This window comes from Felis catus, chromosome B4 (assembly GCF_018350175.1).
Source record: "Felis catus isolate Fca126 chromosome B4, F.catus_Fca126_mat1.0, whole genome shotgun sequence".
Taxonomy (NCBI): Eukaryota; Metazoa; Chordata; class Mammalia; order Carnivora; family Felidae; genus Felis; species Felis catus.
In genome coordinates this window covers 83213826-83233706 of record NC_058374.1, presented here as the reverse complement: position 1 = coordinate 83233706, position 19881 = coordinate 83213826, and the positions used below count along the sequence as shown (strand labels likewise).

The window sequence follows — 19881 nt, the reverse complement described above, 5'->3', positions numbered from 1 at the left end:
TATTATACGGTAGTTATTAAGAGAGAAGATCCTAAGAGATTTAACCACAAGGAAACTTTTTTTGTTCTTTTTATTTTATCTACATGAGACGATGTAACTAAACCTATTGTGGTTAATTACTTCACACTACATGTAAATTAAACCTTCATGCTATATACCTTAAACTTATCCAGTCACATTTGTGAACTATTTCTCAAAAAAACTGGAAAAAAATAATTTTAAGTAATTTGTGGTTATCTATGATGCAAATATACCTCCCAATTGGTAGCTCATCTTCTGGCTTATGTAAGGTGTATCTGATATAGAGAAGCCCTCCTTAATTTTATTGTAGTCAGACTTAATACTCTTCCTGTATGATTGTGTTTTTGTGTTTCTTGTTTAAAGTCTTCCCTATCCTAAAGACATAAATACGCTCTCAATGTTTTATTTTGGTAGATTGAAAGTTGTGCTTTTTACATTTAGGTATTTATTCCTCTGGAACTTATTTTTGTGTGTGGTATGGGATAAGTATCTAATTTTATTATCTTTCCATAGATAATAATATTAATTCTCCAAGAAAAAACTGTTGTCCTATGTCTGCTATTGGATTGTTTCCCCACTACCTTGTTATGATACTGTCATGTCAAGTTTCCACATCTCAACTCTCACTCTGCTCTTTAAATCTATTTGTCTATCTTTGATTTGCCTCTAACTGCTCATGTTATTTATATTATAGTAAGTAATGCTCAGGGGAGGCAAGTTTCATTCACTTTGTACTTCAAAATTCTCTGGGTTGTACTGCTCCCTTGCTCTTACAATTAAATTTGAAAAACAGCTCCTCAGTTTGAATAAAATGCTATTGGGATTTTAATTGGATCAAAATCACATTGAATTTATAAATTATTTGAGGGAAATTGATATGTCTTTTTCTGATATTAAGAATCCCTATTAATGATAAATATTGTATGCTTTTACATTTACTTAGGCTTTCTTTAATGTCTTGCAATAAAATTTTACAATTTCCTATATGAAGGTATTGCACATCTTTTGTTAAGATTACTGGGTACCAGGAGAGGGGCCAAGATGGCAGAGCAGCATGGAAGCTTTTTTGCTTCTCTTATCCCTGAAATGCATCTAGATCAACACCAAACCATCTTGCATATCTAGAAAATCGATCTGAGGATTAACACAACAATCTGCACAACTTAAACCACAGAACTCAACAGGTATGCAGTGCAGAAAGGTGAACTGGGGGAGAGAGAAGCTGCAGAGGATAGGGAGCCATTTTTGCTTGCAGAGAGAGGACAGAGACGGGGGGAGAGTACAGGAAAAGCACTCCCCCCTAAAAGCAGGTGGAGAGAAAGAGAAAGAGTGGAAACACCCATAAGGGACTTAACAAGAAAGAAAGGAAAGAGATGGTCTAAATACCATTAAGACTCTATAAACAGGAGTGCAGAGTCTGAAACTCCACAGCTCAATACCTGGTGGTGCTCCGGTGGGAAGGGTGGATCCTCAGGAACAGAGAGCGAGATCCAAGAGGCCCTTGGGCCACCCGGGGAGAGGCAATTCCCCTGCAGAGAGGACATTTGGTAGAGGCTGTGTGGCCTCCCCACAGGCAAAGGTCCCAGTGGACTCCAGAGAACAGCCACATTTGCTGGTGTTGGAAAAAAGGATGTTAAGGGGAGGTGAAGCCTAGCACCAGATGTGTGTTGTAATTTACCATAATCCCTGAAACGCTGCTGCTACATGATCACATGAACTTTTTCTGGGGCAGGCTGGCATTAGCTGTAGTCTCTGGGCATTGGCAGCAGTGCTGTCCCACAAATGTTCCTGAGGGTGGGCTGGCACCCAGTCATTGCTCGGGTAAGACCCTCCCCCAGAGGGTCTGAGCAGGTCAAAGCCACAGGGCCCTCAGAAGTAAGGATTTTGGAAACACAACCAATTCTGAGATAAAACTTGGGAGGGAGATGCCACCTGGCAGGCTGACAGCTTGATTGCCAACAGTGTAGAAGCGGGAAGTGGATGGAAGCTGGAGACAAAGGAGAGGTGCTTGACTGCCAGTTGGCAAAAGCAGAGTTCTGATACCAGAGACTGAGTAGCTAGGTGACGTCATATTCACCTCTCCCGCACATGCACATATACACATACACGTGCCACAGTGATCCACCCCAGTAAGCTAAGCAGCACCATCTAGTGGAGAACAGAGCCATTACACTCAGCCCCACCCAACTGCACCAACCAAGCGCTAGAGGAACACAAGTCTCTCTGTCTGCTTAGTTTATGGATTGTAAAGTGCTTCATAGTTTGACTTCTAGAGGAAACTTGATATAATTTCAATCATTTTTCATTCTGTTCGCTGGTCCATCTACTCAATTCTTTTTCTTCTTCTTTTCTTATTCTTGAATATAGAAAGAGAAAGTTTTATTTTTATTTTCCATTTTAATAAAAAATATTTTTCCTTAAATTTTTCTATGTTTTACGTTTTTGTAATTTTCTTCCATTCTATTTTACTTTCATCATTTCATTTTATTCTGTTTTATTGTATTCATTTTTTAAATTTTTAAATGTTTTCCTTTTTTTTCTATTCTCTTCTTTCCCTTTTCTCTCTATGCTATCAAGCTTCTTTCAACAACCAAACAAAAACACACCTAAGATATAGCATTCTTTATTTTATTTGTGTTGTTTTTAATTTTTTAATTTTTATTTTATTAATTCTTTTTCTTCCTCCAAAATGATAAAACAAAGGAATTCACCCCAAAAGAAATAACAGGAAGAAATGACAGCCAGGGACTTAATCAACACAGTTACAGTCAAGATGTCTGAACCAAAATTTAGAATCATGACAATACTAGCTGGGGTTGAAAAAAGCATAGAATCCCTTTCTGCGAAGATAAAATAAGTAAAATCTAGTCAGGATGAAATTAAAAATGTTGTAACTTAGATGCAATCCAAATGGATGCCACGGTGGCAAGGATGGATGAAGTAGAGCAGCGAATCAGTGATACAGAGGACAAACTTATGGAGAATAAGGAAGCAGAAAAAAAAGAGGGAGACTAGGTAAAAAAGCACAATATAAGAATTAGAGAACTCAGTGACTCATTAAAAAGGAATAACATCAGAATCATAGGGGTCCCAGAAAATGAAGAGAGAGGAAAAGGGGCAGAAGGTTTATGTGAGCAAATCATAGCAGAAAACTTTCCTAACCTGGGGGAAGACACAGACATCAAAATTCAGGAAGCACAGAGAACTCCCAGTAGATTTAACAAAAATCGAACATCAATAAGGAATACCATAGTCAAATTCACAAAATACACAGAAAAGAAAAGAATCATGAAACAAGCAAGGGAAAAAAAGTCCTTAACCTACAAGGGAAGACAGATCAGGTTCACAGCAGACCTATCCACAGAAACTTGGCAGGCCAGAAACGAGTGGCAGGATATATTCAATGTGCAGAAATCAGAAAAATATGCAACCAAGAATTCTTTATCCAGCAAGGCTGTCATTCAAACTAGAAGGAGGGATAAAAAAGTTTCCCAGACAAACAAAAACTAAAGGAGTTCATGACCACTAAACCAGCCCTGCAAGAAATTTTAAGGGAGACTCTCTGAGGGGAGAAAAGACAAAATAAAACAAAAAAGACCAAAAGCAACAAAGACTAGAAAGGACCAGAGAACACTACCAGAAACTCCAACTCTGCAGGCAACACAATGGCAATAAATTCATAACTTTCAGTACTCACTCTAAATGTCAATAGACTAAACACTCCAATCAAAAGACATAAGGTAACAGAATGGATAAGAAAACAAGATCCATCTATATGTTGTTTACAAGAGACCCATTTTAGACCTAAAGACACCTTCAGATTGAAAGTAAAGGGATGGAAAAGCATCTATCATGCTAATGGTCACCAAAAGAACGCCAGAGTAGCCATACTTATACCAGACAATCTAGATTTTAAAATAAAGACTGTAACAAGAGATGAAGAAGGGCATTATATCATAATTAAGGGGTCTATCCACCAAGAAGGTCTAACAATTGTAAACATATATGCCCCAAACATGTGAGCAACCAAATATTTAATCAATTAATCACAAACATACAGAAACTCATTGATAAAGTACCATAATAGTAGGGCACTTCAACATCCCACTTACAACAATGGACAGATCATCTAAACAGAAAATCAACAAGGAAACAATGACTTTGAGTGACACGCTGGACAGGATGGACTTAACAGATATATTCAGAATATTTCATCCTAAAGCAGCAGAATACACATTCTTCTCAAGTGCACACAGAACATTCTCCAGAACAGATCACATACTGGGACACAAATCAGCCCTCAATAAGTACAAAAAGATCGAGATCATACCATGCATATTTTCAGACCACAATGCTATGAAACTCAAAATCAACCACAAGAAAGAATTTGGAAAGACAACAAATACCTGGAAACTAAAGAACATCCTACTAAAGAATGAATGGGCTAAACAAGAAGTTAAAGAGGAAATTTAAAAGTACAAGGAGCCAATGAAAATGATAACACCACAGCCCAAAACCTCTGGGATGCAAAGGCGATCATAAAAGGGAACTATAGGGGCACCTGGGTGGCGCAGTCGGTTAAGCGTCCGACTTCAGCCAGGTCACGATCTCGCGGGCCGTGAGTTCGAGCCCCGCGTCAGGCTGTGGGCTGATGGCTCAGAGCCTGGAGCCTGTTTCCGATTCTGTGTCTCCCTCTCTCTCTGCCCCTCCCCCGTTCATGCTCTGTCTCTCTCTGTCCCAAAAATAAATAAACGTTGAAAAAAAATTAAAAAAAAATAAAAAATAAAAATAAAAATAAAAAAAGGGAAGTATATAGCAATCCAGGCTTTCCTAAAGAAGGAATAAAGGTCTCCTTTCACCTTACACCTTAAAGAGCTGGAAAAAGAACAGCAAATAAAACTCAAAACCAGCAGAAGATGGGATATAATAAAGATTAGAGCAGAATTCAATGCTATCTAAAAAAACAAAACAAAACAATAGAACATATCAATGAAAACAAAAGCTGGTTCTTTGAAAGAATTAAGAAAATTGATAAACTCTTAGCCAGTTTGACCAAAAAGAAAAAGGAAGGGACCCAAATAAATAAAATCAAGAATGAAAGAGGAGAGATCACAACCAACACGGCAGAAAAACAAACAATAAGAGAATATTATGAACAATTATATGCCAATAAATTGGGCAATCTGGAAGAAATGGACAAATTCCTAGAAACAGATGAACTACCAAAACTTAAATAAGAAATAGAAAATTTGAACAGACTCATAAACAGTAAAGAAATTGAATTAGTAATCAAAATTCTTCCAAAATACCAAGAGTCCAGGGCCAGATGGCTTTCCAGGGGAATTCTACCAACCATTGAAAGAAGAGTTAACACATATCCTTTTGAAGCTGTTCCAAAAAATAGAAATGGAAGGAAAACGTCCAAACTCATTCTATGAAGCCAGCCTTACCTTGATTCCCAAACCAAAGATCCCACTAAAAAGGAGAACTACAGACCAATTTCCCTGATGAACATGGATGCAAAAATCTTCAACAAGATACTAGCCAACCGGATCCAACAATACATTAAAAGAATTATTCACCACAACCAAGTGGTATTTATACCTGGGATGCAGGGCTGATTCAATATCTGTGAATCAACAAATGTGATACAATAAAAGAAAGGAAAAGAACCACATGATCTTCTCAATAGATGCAAAGAAAGCACTTGAGAAAATACAGCATCCTTTCTTGGTAAAAGCCCTCAAGAAAGTAGGGATAGAAGGATCACACCTCAAGAACATAAAAACCATATATGAAAGATCCACCGCTAATATCATCCTCAATGGGGAAAAACTCAAGCTTTCCCTCTAAGGTCAGGAACACAACAATGTCCACTCTCACCACTGTTATTCAACATAGGATTGGAAGTCCTAACCTCAGCAATCAGACAATACAAATGAATAAAAGGCATCTAACTTGACAAGGAGGAAGTCAAACTTTCACTATTCATAGACCAAATGATACTCTATGGAAAACCCAAAAGATTCCACGAAAAAACTACTAGAACTGATCCATAAATTCAGCAAAGTCACAGGATATAAAATCAATGCACAAAAACCAGTTGCATTTCTATACACCAATAATGAAGAAGCAGAAAGAGAAATCAAGTAATCAATCCCATTTATGATTGCACCAAAACCCATAAAATACCTAGGAATAAACCTAACCAAAGAGGTGAAAAATATATACACTGAAAACCACAGAAAACTTATGAAAGAAATTGAAGAAGACACAAAAAAGTGGAAAAATATTCCATGCTCATTTGGAAGAATAAATATTGTCAAAATGTCCCCTGCTAGTGCGTGCTCTCTCTCTCTCTCTTTCAAAAATAAACATGAAAAAAAAAAACTTACCTGAAATAAATAAATAAATAAATAAATAAATAAATAAATAAAGCATTCCTAGGTATTTTATATTTTTGTTGTTGCTATTGCAACACAAATGATAACATTTTTAAAAATTACAGTTCCTATATAATGTCTGAGATTTACCTCACTATAAGGTTTGACTTCAGAATCATGTTAATGTTTTATGTACTCAAAAAATAAAATCAATGGGCAAGCAAGGGGAGAAAAGATAAATTAAATACTAACAAGAAAAAAATACACCAAACTATATTTCAAATGAATAATAAACACTGAATGGGGGAAAATTAATGTTTGGAAGAAGTACTTTGACTACATATGAAACTACAAACTATATAGTTTAAAGACAAAACAACACAAGTAAATAATCAAACTCCCAACTGGTAGATATTTGTTATCATTGGATGGGTATAGGAATTCTAAAAATATGAAACAATGACAGAAATGGTTTATAACTAACTGAATAAAATAAGAATCCATGAATCCATTTTTATAATAAAAAATAAAGGAGATGCAAATTTCAACTTGTAAATGCAGATGTAATGAGGGAATTTAAAGTCACCATTCATAATCATCAAAGTAATAACTGATTTTTAAAAGAAACATTAATAATTCTAAAATTAGCAGGTAAAAATTTGATGAGGTATAGGACATTTATATAATCTCAAAACACCCTCACATATTATTTATTAATTACAAAAAAAAATTAACTTTATAGTGGAGAAACTTGGCGGGCTCTATTTTAACCAAGGGTTCAAACTTAACTACAGCACCAATGAGATAAACTGACATCTTTGCCCACTGATATGATGCGTTGAGAGGGACACAATATTACTTCTGTGGCATCTCTGCCAAAATGTATAAAATGGATTTGATCATGAGGACAGAATATACAATGCAAATGGGGGGATGCTTTAGAAAATACCTAGTACTCTTCAAAAAGGTCAGTATCATAAAAGATTTTTTTAATTAAGAAATTATTATAGATTAAATGAGACTACAAAGACATGATGACTAAATCAAAGGGTGATCCTGTATTGAATCAGTTGAAATGGAATGAATAATTCTATAGTTTAACTATCTAAAAACACTACTGATAGAATTCTGACAACTGAGAGAACCAAAAAATTAAAATAAATTAAAAACCATGTAAGTAAAAAAGCAGGCAATAATTAACTCTAAGAAAAACAAAAAAAAATGGTACTATAAAGGAAAAATACTTGAATAAACAACAAGCAATATTCACTTAACAATGCAAACACTATTAATTTGACTGAAAATGAGATAAAATTATATTTAAAATATGGGGATAGGGGAAATGGCCAAGAAAGTGGCCTTTATATAATCTAATAGGAAAATCAACAGGATTTTCCTCAATAGAAAATCAATTGAGAATGTCTAAAATTAATAAATCAAGAAATAACAGTATAGAAAAACAAAACTGAAGGCATCATGACTCCAGATTTCAAGCTATATTACAAAGTTGTAGTCATCAAGACAGTATGGTACTGGCACAAAAACAGACATATAGATCAATGGAACAGAAAAGAAAACCCAGAAATGGACCCACAACTATATGGTCAACTAATCTTCAACAAAAGCAGGAAAGAATATCCAATGGAAAAAAAGATAGTCTCTTCAACAAATGGTGCTGGGAAAACTGGTCAGCAACATGCAGAAGAATGAAAGTGGGCCACTTTCTTACACCATACACAAAAATGAATTCAAAATGGGTGAAAGACCTAAATGTGAGACAGGAAACCATCAAAATCCTAGAGAACACAGACAGCAACCTCTTTGACCCTGGCCACAGCAACTTCTTACTAGACATATCACCAAAGGCAAGAGAAACAAAAGGAAACATGAACTATTGGGACCTCATCAAGATAAAAAGCTTCTGCACAGCAAAGGAAACAATCACACTAAAAGGAAGCCTACAGAATGGGACAAGATATTTGCAAATAACATATCTGATAAAGCATCAGTATCCAAAATGTATAAAGAATTTATCAAACTCAACACCCAAAAAACAAACAACCCAGTTAAGAAATGGACAGAAGACATGAATAGATACTTTTCCAAGACATCTGTTCCAAATGACATCCAGATGGCTAACAGACACATGAAAAGATGTTCAACATTACTCCTCATCAGGGAAATACAAATCAAAACCACAATGGTTTTTGACCCAAGCCAAAGATGCTTAACTGACTGAGCCACCTAGGTGCCCCTGATTTTTAACTTTTTAAATCAAAATAATATACACATACATACTTAAATGTTCAGTTAATACTCAAAAGCTTAAAAATAAAAAACATCAGTTCTTTACCTGTCACACCTCACACCTGTCAGAATGGCTAAAATTAACAAGAAACAACAGGTGTTGGCGAGGATGTGGAGATAGGGGAACCCTCTTACTGTTGGTGGGAATGCAAACTGGTGCAGCCACTCTGGAGAACTGTATGGAGGTTCCTGAAAAAACTAAAAGTAGAACTACCCTATGATCCAGCAGTTGCACTATTAGGTATTTACCCAAAGGATATAAAAATACAGGTTTGAAGGGGTACATGCACCCCAATGTTTATAGTAACATTATCAATAATAGCCAAACTATGGAGAGAGACAAAATGTCCATCAACTAATGAATGGACAAAGAAGATGTGATTGATACACACACACACACACACACACACACACACACTGGAATATTACTCAGCCATCAAGAAGAATGAAATCTTGCCATTTGCAACAACATGGATGGAGCTAGAATGTATTATGACAAGTGAAATAATCAGAGAAAGACAAATACCATATGGTTTCACTCATATGTGGAATTTAAGAAACAAAACAGATGAACATATGGGAAGGGTGGGGGGAAAAGAGAGGGAAATAAACTGCAAGAAACTCTTAATGACAGAATACAAACTAAGGGTCGATGGAGGGAGGTAAGTGGGAGATGGGCTCGATGGGTGATGTGTACTAGGGAGAGCACTTGTGATGAGCACTGGGTGTTGTATGTAAGTGATAAGACATTGAATTCTACTCCTGAAACCAATATTGCACTGTATATTAACTAACTAAAATTTAAATTTAAAAAATGGACACTATATTATTTACAAATATAGAGGTTATAGCAGAAGAAATAGCTAAAAGTTGAAAGCATTTACTTCTGAGGAGCAGCAATGAAGGGTGGGGAACTGATACTTTTTATTTTTAAGCTTTTGAGTATTAACTGAACATTTAAGTATGTATGTGTATATTATTTTGATTAAAAAAATTGAAAATCAGGGGCACCTAGGTGGCTCAGTCAGTTAAATGTCTGACTTTGGCTTGGGTCATGATCTCATGGTTTGTGAGTTTGAGCCATGTCAGGCTCTCTGCTGTCAGCACAAAGCTTGCTTCAGATCTTCTGTCTCCCTCTCTCTGTCCCTCCCCTCCCTTGCTCTTTTCAAAATAAATAAATAAACTTAAAAAAAAAAAAGTACCATAGTACAAATCAATTTCAAGTAAGGATAAACAGGCCCATGTATTTCTCAATAGTCCTTGAGCAATAGTGTACCATGGCATAGAACAAGTATTCATTTACATAAAGAAATAACATCAAGACAAGTTGAATTGTTTTCAGTCTACTCTGTTTAATAAGGTAAAGAAGAATGATGCATTTTGGAAATATCCTCATCAAAAAATGCTTAAAGTAATAAAAATTCATCACCTAAAGGAATAAGCTTTGGATATCTAGACTTTAAACATGTTAGTTCCTAATAAGGATTACTGAGACACTAATGATCAATTTCAGACTGTCTTCTTCATTTCAAGAGCCATCAAACCAGTTTTCTTTAGACTGCCTGGGCTGGTTTGGGCCAAGATCTAGTCAATATGTAGTCTGCCAGTGACGTAGGTAAATAAGACAGAGGAATGAAGAAAAACTGAGAATCCCAGCCAGCTGAATATCGAGTACGGGGATGCACAGATATCAGAGCGTGTTCCATGCAGTCAGTGACCAGGTTCAGGTTTGTGCTACATCTCAACAGCCCTTGTTTGACGCCATTGTGATCTGTATCCAAAAAGAGAAATGGTGGTCAACAATCTTATTCTTTGGATTTTAATGTTAAGCTCCAGTTTTATACAGTCACAGAAGTCTAACTACATTTAATTTCTACAAGGATTAGGCTAATCAGACCTACGCTTCCCAGTGGCAGCCAATAGCCAAATGCAGCTGCTGAGCACTTAAAATATAGCTAGTATGACTAAAAACTGAATTTTTAAATTTTCGTTTTCATTTTAAACCTCAATTCCATCATTGGAAAACATTTTAGCATTTTTGGAACAACATAGGTATGTGAATCTACTTTTGCAACTGGAAACATTTTAACAACTTATTGAGTTATAATTCATAAACCATAAAATTCAGCCATTTAAAGTGTACAAGTTGGGGTGTGTGGGTGGCTCAGTTGGGTAAGCGTCAGACTCTTGATTTTGGCTCACAGTTCGTGAGTTCGATCCCCGCGTCGGATTCTGCGCTGTCAGCTTGAGATTCTCTGTCTCCCTCTCTCTCTGCCCCTCCCCTGCTCTCTCTCGCTCTTAAAATAAATAAGTAAACATTAAATAAATAAATAAAGTGTACAAGTCAATGACTTTTAGTATATTCAGAATTGTGCAACCACCCACCCAATCTAAGTTTAGAACATTCTCATCATCCCTAAAAGAAAACTTGTACCTATTAGCAGTCACTACCATTTTCTGCCAACCCAACCAGTCCTAGGCAACCACCAATCTACCTGTTGTCTCTGGGGATTGCTTTTTCTGGACATTTCATATAAATAGAATTATACATTGTGATCTTTTGGGACTGGCTTCTTTTCACTAAGCAAAATGTTTTCAAACTTCATCCATGCTATAGCATGGATGAGTATTTCACTCCTTTTTATTGCCAAATAATATTCATTATATATATATATATATATATATATATATATATATATATATATATATATGACTATATTCATTATATGACTTTATATTCATTATAAACCTTTTGTTTACCCATTCATTAGTTGGTAGACATTTAAGTTGTTTCCACTTTGGGGATATTATGAATAACGCTGCTGGCAACTATAAATTTTATTAATCTACAGATGAAGTGTTTCCTAGGAAAATTTAGCATCCAAATTGAGATATGCTATAAGTATAAAATACATATTGGGGCACCTGGGTGGCTCAGTTGGTTAAGTGTCCGACTCTTGGTTTTCGCTCAGGTCATGATCTCATGGTTTGAGTTCAAGCCCCAAGTCAGGCTCTGGGCAGGCAGTGCCAAGCCTGTTTTGGATTCTGTCTCCCTCTCTCTCTGCCCTGCCCCGTCTTTCTCTCTCTCTCTCTCTCTCTCTCTCTCTCTCTCTCTCTCTCTGTCTCTCTCTCTGTCTCTCTAAGTAAATAAACTTAAAAAAAAATACATACCAAGTTTCAAAGACTAATAAGAAAAAGAATATAAAATACCTTATTAACAACCTTCCATTGATGATAAATAAATGAATGCCAAAATCATAGTATCTTGGATAGACAGGATTAAATAAACTGTGCTACTAAAATTAATTTCACCAGTTTCCTTTTTTTTTTTAATGTGGGAACCAGAAAATTTAAGATTACACTTAAGATTACACAGAAGATTACACTTAAGATTACACAGAATCTGAACCAGGCTCCAGGCTCTGAGCTGTCAGCACAAAGCCCAACGTGGGGCTCGAACTCAAGAACCACGAGACTGTGACCTAAGCCAAAGTCGGACGCTCAACCGACTAAACTACCCAGGCACCTCTCAACTCCTTTTAAATCATGAAATACATATATCCTTTTATATCCATATATACTTTACATAATGTCACTACAATAAATTCTGTTTTCCTCTTCATTTCTATTGTCAAACTATTATATATCTACAAGAGAAAAAAATTCCCTAATACACAGTTGAAAACCTTAGGTGGGGAAAAGTTTACAACAGTAGCTGGCCCTCTGGCATGTTAGGAACTGTGGTGCCCTGGCCTGCTATGAGTTCTGAGAGGCTCAAGCACTGTTTTGTGTAGCTTTTTCTTGACCCAATTCTCTCCTGTGTTAATGGTCACCCTCTTAGGCCAGAAAACAGTGCTGTGTCAATGGTCACCCTCTTAGGCCAGAAGACAGTGCTGTGTTAATGGTCACCCTCTTAGGCCAGAAGACAGTGCTGTAGGTTGGGAGTCTTCTGTCTGCCTTCTTTTCTCTGGACTACAATATCACTCAAAGCCAGTGACAGGGCTGCTGCTACCCACCCATCGCAGGATCCTTTCATGAAATGGAAAGGAGAGCTGCTGCCTTGGGCCTTGGCAAGCTGCTGACTTCTTTGAAGAAAAAGCATTGCTTTCCCCAGAAGGTGAAACCCCATATTGATGTGCATGACTTACTTCTACTAAGAAGACTGCCTTGCCTTTACCCCCAAACTGCCTCCTCTTCCAGTTCCTAAGGATGACATTCTTACAAGAAATTGAACCATCTCACTCCCATGATGCTCCTAAGGCCTGCACATGACTTCTAGTCTCTGGACACAGTCAATAGGGCCCTGCAAAGCTGGCTCTCACCCACTGCCCTCTACTCACACACACACACCCTCCTCCCACAGTAAGAATGGAGTTGTAGCTGGGCCCTTTGTTACCAAAAAGACTGTATTTCAGTTGTGCAGACCTCCCACGCCAGCCTTGCCAAACTACAGAGGGGCACCCCTTTCTCGAGACCCAGAAGTTCCATGTCTCTAACCATGTAATACCTCCCTAGTGCTCAGGTGGCCAGGCCTGTAGGTGACAAGTCAGCACAAGGCAGCTTGCCCCTAAGCTGTCAATATAACCTCCTCATCACCAAGCCAACCATGAGAGCCCTGGGACCTTCTCAAATCCCTCTGATCCCAGGAAGGCTTTGTTTCCTTAAACAGTTCTTAGTTCTCAGTTCTCAGAGCCTACCAATCATTCCCCACCAACCCTCTTTCCCCTTTCTCATGCAAGGTTATCAATTATCCTATGAAAAGAAAAGCTCACAGGCATCAAAAAACTTCTGTCCGTAGGCCTCCTTAATATGCGAGGGGACTTCTTCCCAGGCTTGCTTTATTCTCCCTAAGGACCACAGCAGATCTGTCATTCCAGTTCTGAAGTAGCCAGGTTCAACGATGCTGATTTTCACCCTAAAATGTTGAAGCTCACGCCTGAAAATAAAACCCCTCGAGTTAACTCTTGATTGAGAGACAGCACATTTCAATGCTCTCAGGGAGGAAACAAAAACAAAACAAAATGGGTTATAAAAACATCTCTACTGAATATTTTAAAGGATAAAGAAATGGAAAGGAAAAAACCAAAATTTTAAATATCCCTAGGTCCAAAAATTGGGACATGATTATATAAACTGCCATAACCATTCAATTCTACAGCCCCTCTTTTCACAGAGCTATTAAGTACCTACCACATGTTAGACAGTCAAGCCATGCAGAATACAAGGAATAATAAAGAAAATTAGCATTTTTAGAGCAGCTACTGTGCTAAGTATTTTACATGCACAGTCTCAGAAAATTAAGGCTCAGTTGCTTGCCTCAAAAAGCTCACAGTAAGGGAGCCCAACAAGTAAGCAAATAATTATAACACAACTCAAAAGAATTATAAAGCAGAGGTATTCCAGGGGCTACATGAGCAGAGAGCAGGAGGTACACAGATTTTCTGATGGAGTCAGGGAAGGCTTCAATGAGGAAGAATGTTTCAGGTGAGCCTTGAAGGATAAAGAGGAGATTTCCAAGTAAAGAAAGGGGAAGAGAGGAGTAGCAGGTAATAGGAATTGTACTCACAAAAGCATTGGCCTCTGAAAAATGACCATATGTTCTAAGACTCCAAGAGAACATTAACAGAATATGATATGGGCATTAAAATTGCAAGTCATTGGTCATTCCAGAATATTCATGTTAGTTAGTTCAACAAACAGTTGCAAAATATTGATCAGGGGCTGACTATGTAGCAGGCACTGTGCTAAGCACTGCCTTCACCAGAAGTAGGATGGCATTGTGCACCACAGGAGAGGTATACTCTAGGTGTTCAGCAGACAGTGATAAGGGGTGTTCCCTAATCTAGAGGTTCAAGTAGCCTCGCTGGAGCAGATGAAGCCCAAGGTATGTCAAGGAGAAATCTTTGAAATAATGGTCCATAAGAATATAGAACACAAAGCATCATGACCCTCTAAAGCAGAGAGTGGTTCTCAAATTGTGCACCCCAGATAAATGGCAACATCAGCGTCTTGGGAGCCTGTTAGAAATGCAAATTACTGGGCTCCAGTCCAGATTTATTAGGTCAGAAAATCTGGGGGTGAATGTGTTTGAATAAGCCTGCCGGGTGGCTCTGAGGCATCCTAAAGGTTAAAAACCACTATTCTAATGGAAGAGCCTACCTTATCAAAGCAAAATCTAAAACCTTCCATGTGAGAAAGATTCTCCAGGTACCTGTGTGTGCTGGGAAAGAGGGAAGGCTATGCAATCCACCCTAAAATTTCACTTCCCCTTGTAGCTTCCTCACTGTGATTCCCATCACACCACAACATCTACATTCCCTTTAAAACTCCAACTCATGTGTGGGACAAAACTTCCTTTCCCTGTTCAGCCTTGGCACAATTAAGGCATGCTGGAATTTTCTAAAGGAATTCATGATTTGAATATTGGATGGACAGGTCTTTGTTCTTGGTCTGGGAATGAGTCAAGGAGTTTGAGAAACCAGTTGTGAGTGGTGGTATATGAGCAGGCAGCAGCCCCATGGAGATAAACAAAATGTCAGTTAAACTGGAAGCCAGGCAAAGTGCTCATCACATGGTAACAACTCACGTAACTTCCTCGGTTATTTCCCTATTCCCTTCCTAGGCAGATAATACAATATGTATATTATAAGAGATATCTACCAGTCATGGCATGTGGTAGGCTAAATAACAGCCCCCAAAAGTATCAGGTCCTAATCCCTGGAATCTATAAATGTTACCCTGTATGGCAAAGACTTTGTGGTTGAGATTAAGTTAAGGATCTTGAGATAGGGAGACTATGCTGGATAATCTGGGTGTGCACTAAGTGCAATCACAATTACCCTTATAAGACAGGCAGAGGCAGATTTGAAGGCCAACAGAGAAAGAGAAGGTAACATGACCATGGAGGCAGAGATTGGAGTGATGCAGTCACAAGCCAAGGAATGCAGAGAGCCAGCAGAAGTGCAAGAAGCAAGGAACAGATTCTCCCCTAGAGCCTTCAGAAGGAGGCTGGCCCTGTCAACAACTTGATTTTGGTCCAGTAATACTGATTTCAGATTTTGGCCTCCAGAACTGTGAGGGAATAAATATGTGTTGTTTTCAGACACTGTAAATTACAGCAGTCACAGGGTACCTGGCTGCTTCAGTCAATAGAGTGTGAGACTCTTGATCTTGGTGTTGTGAGTTTGAGCCCCATGTGGGGTGTGGAGAATACTTAAAAAAATAGAATTCTGGGGTGACTGGGTGGCTCAGTCATTTAAGTGTCTGACTTCGGCTTGAGTCATGATCTTGTGGTCCGTGAGTTTGAGCCCCACATCAGACTCCGTGCTGATGGCTCAGAGCCTGGAGCCTGCTTCGGATTCCATGTCTCCCTCTCTCTCTGCCCCTCCCATGATTGTGCTGTCTCTCTCTGTCTCAAAAATAAACATTAAAAAAAAACAGAATTCTAAACAAAATTCACAGCAGCCATAGAAATCTAATACATGGTGCCTAAAATATTCACAGCTGGGGTGCCTGAGTGGCTCAGTCGGTTGAGCATCTGACTTTGGCCTAGGTCATGATCTTACTGGTCCCAAGTTCAAAGCCTGGAGACTGCTTCAGATTCTGTGTCTCCCTCTCTCTCTCTGTTCCTCCCCCACTCACACTCTCTTTCTTTTAAAAATAAATAAACATTAAAAAAAAAAAATAGGGGCGCCTGGGTGGCTTAGTTAGTGAAGTGTCTGACTTCGGCTCAGGTCATGATCTCGCAGTTAGTGAGTTCGAGTCCTGAGTTGGGCTCTGTGCTGATGGCTCAGAGCCTAGAGCCTGCTTTGGATTCTGTGTCTCCCTCTCTCTCACACGTGCTCATTTCCACGTGTGAAACTGTTCTAAAGTTAGCCCCGACAAAGGGGAATCTGAGCAGCAATATTTTTTTTAATTAATTTATTTTGAAAGATAGAGAGCAGGGGAAGGGCAGAGAGAGAGGGAGAGAGAAAATCCCAAGCAGGCTCTGCACTGTCGGTGCAGAGACCTATGTGGGGCTCAATCCCATGAGCTGTGAGATCATGACCCGAGCCAAGATCAAGAGCGGGATGCTTAACCGACCAAGCCACCCAGGCGCCCTGTGCAGCAATATTTTGTGCCACATGATTACACCATCATGTCCACAGCTGACTGGACCAGGGAGGGTACTTGATGAGAGGAAAGCCCACTTAGGACTGGACAGTGGCTCTGCCTATTGCTACTATGTAATGACCACGGGAAATTATTAACCTCTGTGCCTCAGCTTCCTCATACATACAATAAGTATAAAAATAATACCTTCCTTGGGGCGCCTGGGTGGCTCAGTTGGTTGAGCGTCCGACTTCGGCTCAGGTCATGATCTCACAGTTTGTGAGTTCAAGCCCCGCGTCGGGCTCTCTGCTGACAGCTCAGAGCCTGGAGCCTGCCTCAGATTCTGTGTCTCCCTCTCTCTCTGCCCCTTCCCTGCTCATACTCTGTCTCTCTCTGTCTCTCAAAAATGAATAAACGTTAAAAAAAATTTTAATAATAATAATAATAATAATAACAATAATACCTTCCTCATTGGATTTCAAAGAAGATAAATGACTTATTAGATATAAAGCACTTACAACAGTGCCTGACACATAATAAGTGCACGAAAATGTCATGTAATAGGTCATCTGGCACACACAGAAAATGAACACAGCTAATAGAGTCCTCTCTCTTAGGAACTAAAATGTACAGGGAATATAAAAAGGAACCAGCTGATACAGAGGGACTAAGGCTGAAACAATGCATAAAAAAGAGAGAGGAGGTAGAGGCAGGGCCATTAGGGGTCGTGGCAAACTGAAGTTCTAAGAGAAGAAGTTCTTAGATAAAGGAAAGATATACAGAGTAAAGCAGATGAGCACCCGGAGAAAAAGAGAGTCACCGTGGAGAAACAATGACAGTTTCACTTTGGGGGGGAAAGAAGACAGTTATCTTCTCTTCAGAAATGAAATTTTATTGAGGTGCCTGGGTGGCTCAGTCGGTTAAGCGTCCAACTTCAGCTCAGGTCATGATCTCACGGTTTGTGGGTTCAGGCCCCACATCGGGCTCTGTGCTGACAGCTTGGAGCCTGGAGCCTGCTTCAGATTCTGTGTCTCCCTCTCTCTCTGGCCCTCCCTGGATCACACTCTGTCTCTCTCTCTCTCTCTCAAAAATAAATAAACACAAAAAAAATTTTTTTTAAGAAATGAAATTTTATTAAAGAAAAATCTCGAGAATTAAACTATGATGTGGTGGCAGGACACAAAGACCTAGGGTCAAAACACAGTTCTGCCAAGTGCTGGTTGCGGCAGGTGAACTTTAGGAAAGAGACTTGAATCTGAGCCTCAGTTTCCTATATAAGCCAGATTAGTAATAGTATCTACAAATCAAGATTTTGGGAGTAATGAAATAAGATAATGTAGGTAAAAGCAATTATCACAATGCCTAAGACATATTTAAGGTGCTCAACAGTTGCTTTTGTTTTAACTTAAGAACATTACCTGAGGAAAAAAAGAAAAAAGAAAGAAAGAAAAAGAGAACATTACCTCAGAATATCCGAAAAGGCTTCTACACCATACTTGGAGCTACAGTAAACTCCTCCAAAGAAAGCAACTCTTCCCAGAATGCTGGAGACATTAACAATCCTCCCCTGTGCTTTCCTCACCAAGGGAAGCATGCTCAAGGTCACCTCCATCAAACCAATGAGGTTCACTTTGAGGACATCCACGTAGGTCTCTATCTTCAGCCACTCAGTGCAGCAAAGTGGGTGAAAAATGCCTGCGTTGTTGACCAGGCCCCAGAGTCCTAAAATGAAGTCAAAGCAGGAATTCAGTTTCAGACAAAATTGACAGAACTATTTACCTTGATCAATCTTCCTGCTGACCACAACAAAAAACGTTAAATAAAATATATTTTTTAATGTTCTGAAATACATCAGTTAACAAGAAAGTAAAATGGGTCAGGCCAAAAGCTAAGAAAAGGCAGGAATCCAGAAAGAGTAAATAGAATATCGATGCCCACTTTTGATTCGAGGGTATTTGCCAACCAGTGTAAATGTGAATTTCAGTATGGTCTCAAAAAACATACACAGTAAGATATGAGGTCCAGGGCCCACCTAAGGTAGGAATCCTAATAAAAAACACTTTCTTCGTTAAACTGGGAATTTTAATGGTTATGCTATCAGTATCAGAGTGAGACAGAAAGTCCTTCCAGGGACTGAAAGTAAAACTGTCTTGGGGCACCTGGGTGGCTTAGTTGGTTGAGCACCCGACTCTTGGTTTTAGCTCAGGTCATGATCTCATGGTTTGGAAGTTCAAACCCCACATCAAGCTCCATGCTGAAAGTGCAAAGCCTGCCTGGGATTCATTCTTTCTCTCTCTCTCTCTCTCTCTCTCCCTCTCTCTCCCTCTCCCCCGCTCACTCTCTCTCTATCAAAATAAATAAATAAACTTTAAATTAAAAAACCTGTCTGTCTTGAACTTTGGTGTTGTGGAGAGGCGGCAAGAATCAACACTGAAGAATCGTAACCACAAGCCACCCCTCATGAGAGTTTGCAGCCAAATTCCCACTATCTGAGTAGTCCAAAACATCAAGCCAAGATTCAATTCAAGATGGTCATGGCTTCTGAGAGTGCCTGACACCTGATAGAAGGAAACATGGATCCTCTCTGGAGGAATCTTCATGTCAAACTACAGGGAATCACCAGAGAGCTACTAAGAAAAATTGCAGTTCACCATCACAAATCAAAATACACAAAGAAACAAAGCATTATACGCAAGAGCCAGCAAAATGAATAGACAGCAGAAAAAGACTCACAAAGACATTAGATACCAGAATTATAAGACATATAATATAAAATGTGTATGCTAAATATAAGGGGCACCTGGGGTGCTCAGTCAGTTAAGTGTGTGACTCTTGGTTTCAGCTCAGGTCATGATCTCATGGTTTATGAGACTGAGCCCCATGGTGGGCTCCTCACTCACAGCGTGGAGCTTGCTTGGGATTCTCTCTCCCTCTCTCTGCCCCTCCCCTGCTTGTACTCTCTCTCTCTCTCTCTCAAAATAAATAAATAAACTTTTAAAATAAATAAATATGCATATTAAATATAATTTTAAAAGAAAGATTGAAATGATTAATAAAGGTATTATAAAACTGATCAAGC

At 38.7% G+C, this 19881-nt stretch overlaps 1 protein-coding gene across 4 annotated transcripts in view; it reads right to left on the bottom strand.

Moving 5' to 3' along the window:
- Positions 1-10043: 10043 nt before the first annotated feature.
- The window catches only part of HSD17B6 (hydroxysteroid 17-beta dehydrogenase 6), a 48661-nt gene continuing 38823 nt past the window's right edge, over positions 10044-19881 (bottom strand). For all 4 annotated transcript variants that reach the window (XM_006933829.3, XM_006933830.4, XM_019835098.2 and 1 more), the window contains exons 3-5: positions 18266-18524; positions 13484-13647; positions 10044-10482 (exon numbers count right to left, since the gene is read on the bottom strand). In XM_006933829.3, coding sequence (XP_006933891.1) covers positions 10265-10482; positions 13484-13647; positions 18266-18524 — 641 coding nt within the window. In that variant the 3' untranslated portion in view covers positions 10044-10264. The remainder of the gene's footprint in view (positions 10483-13483; positions 13648-18265; positions 18525-19881) is intronic.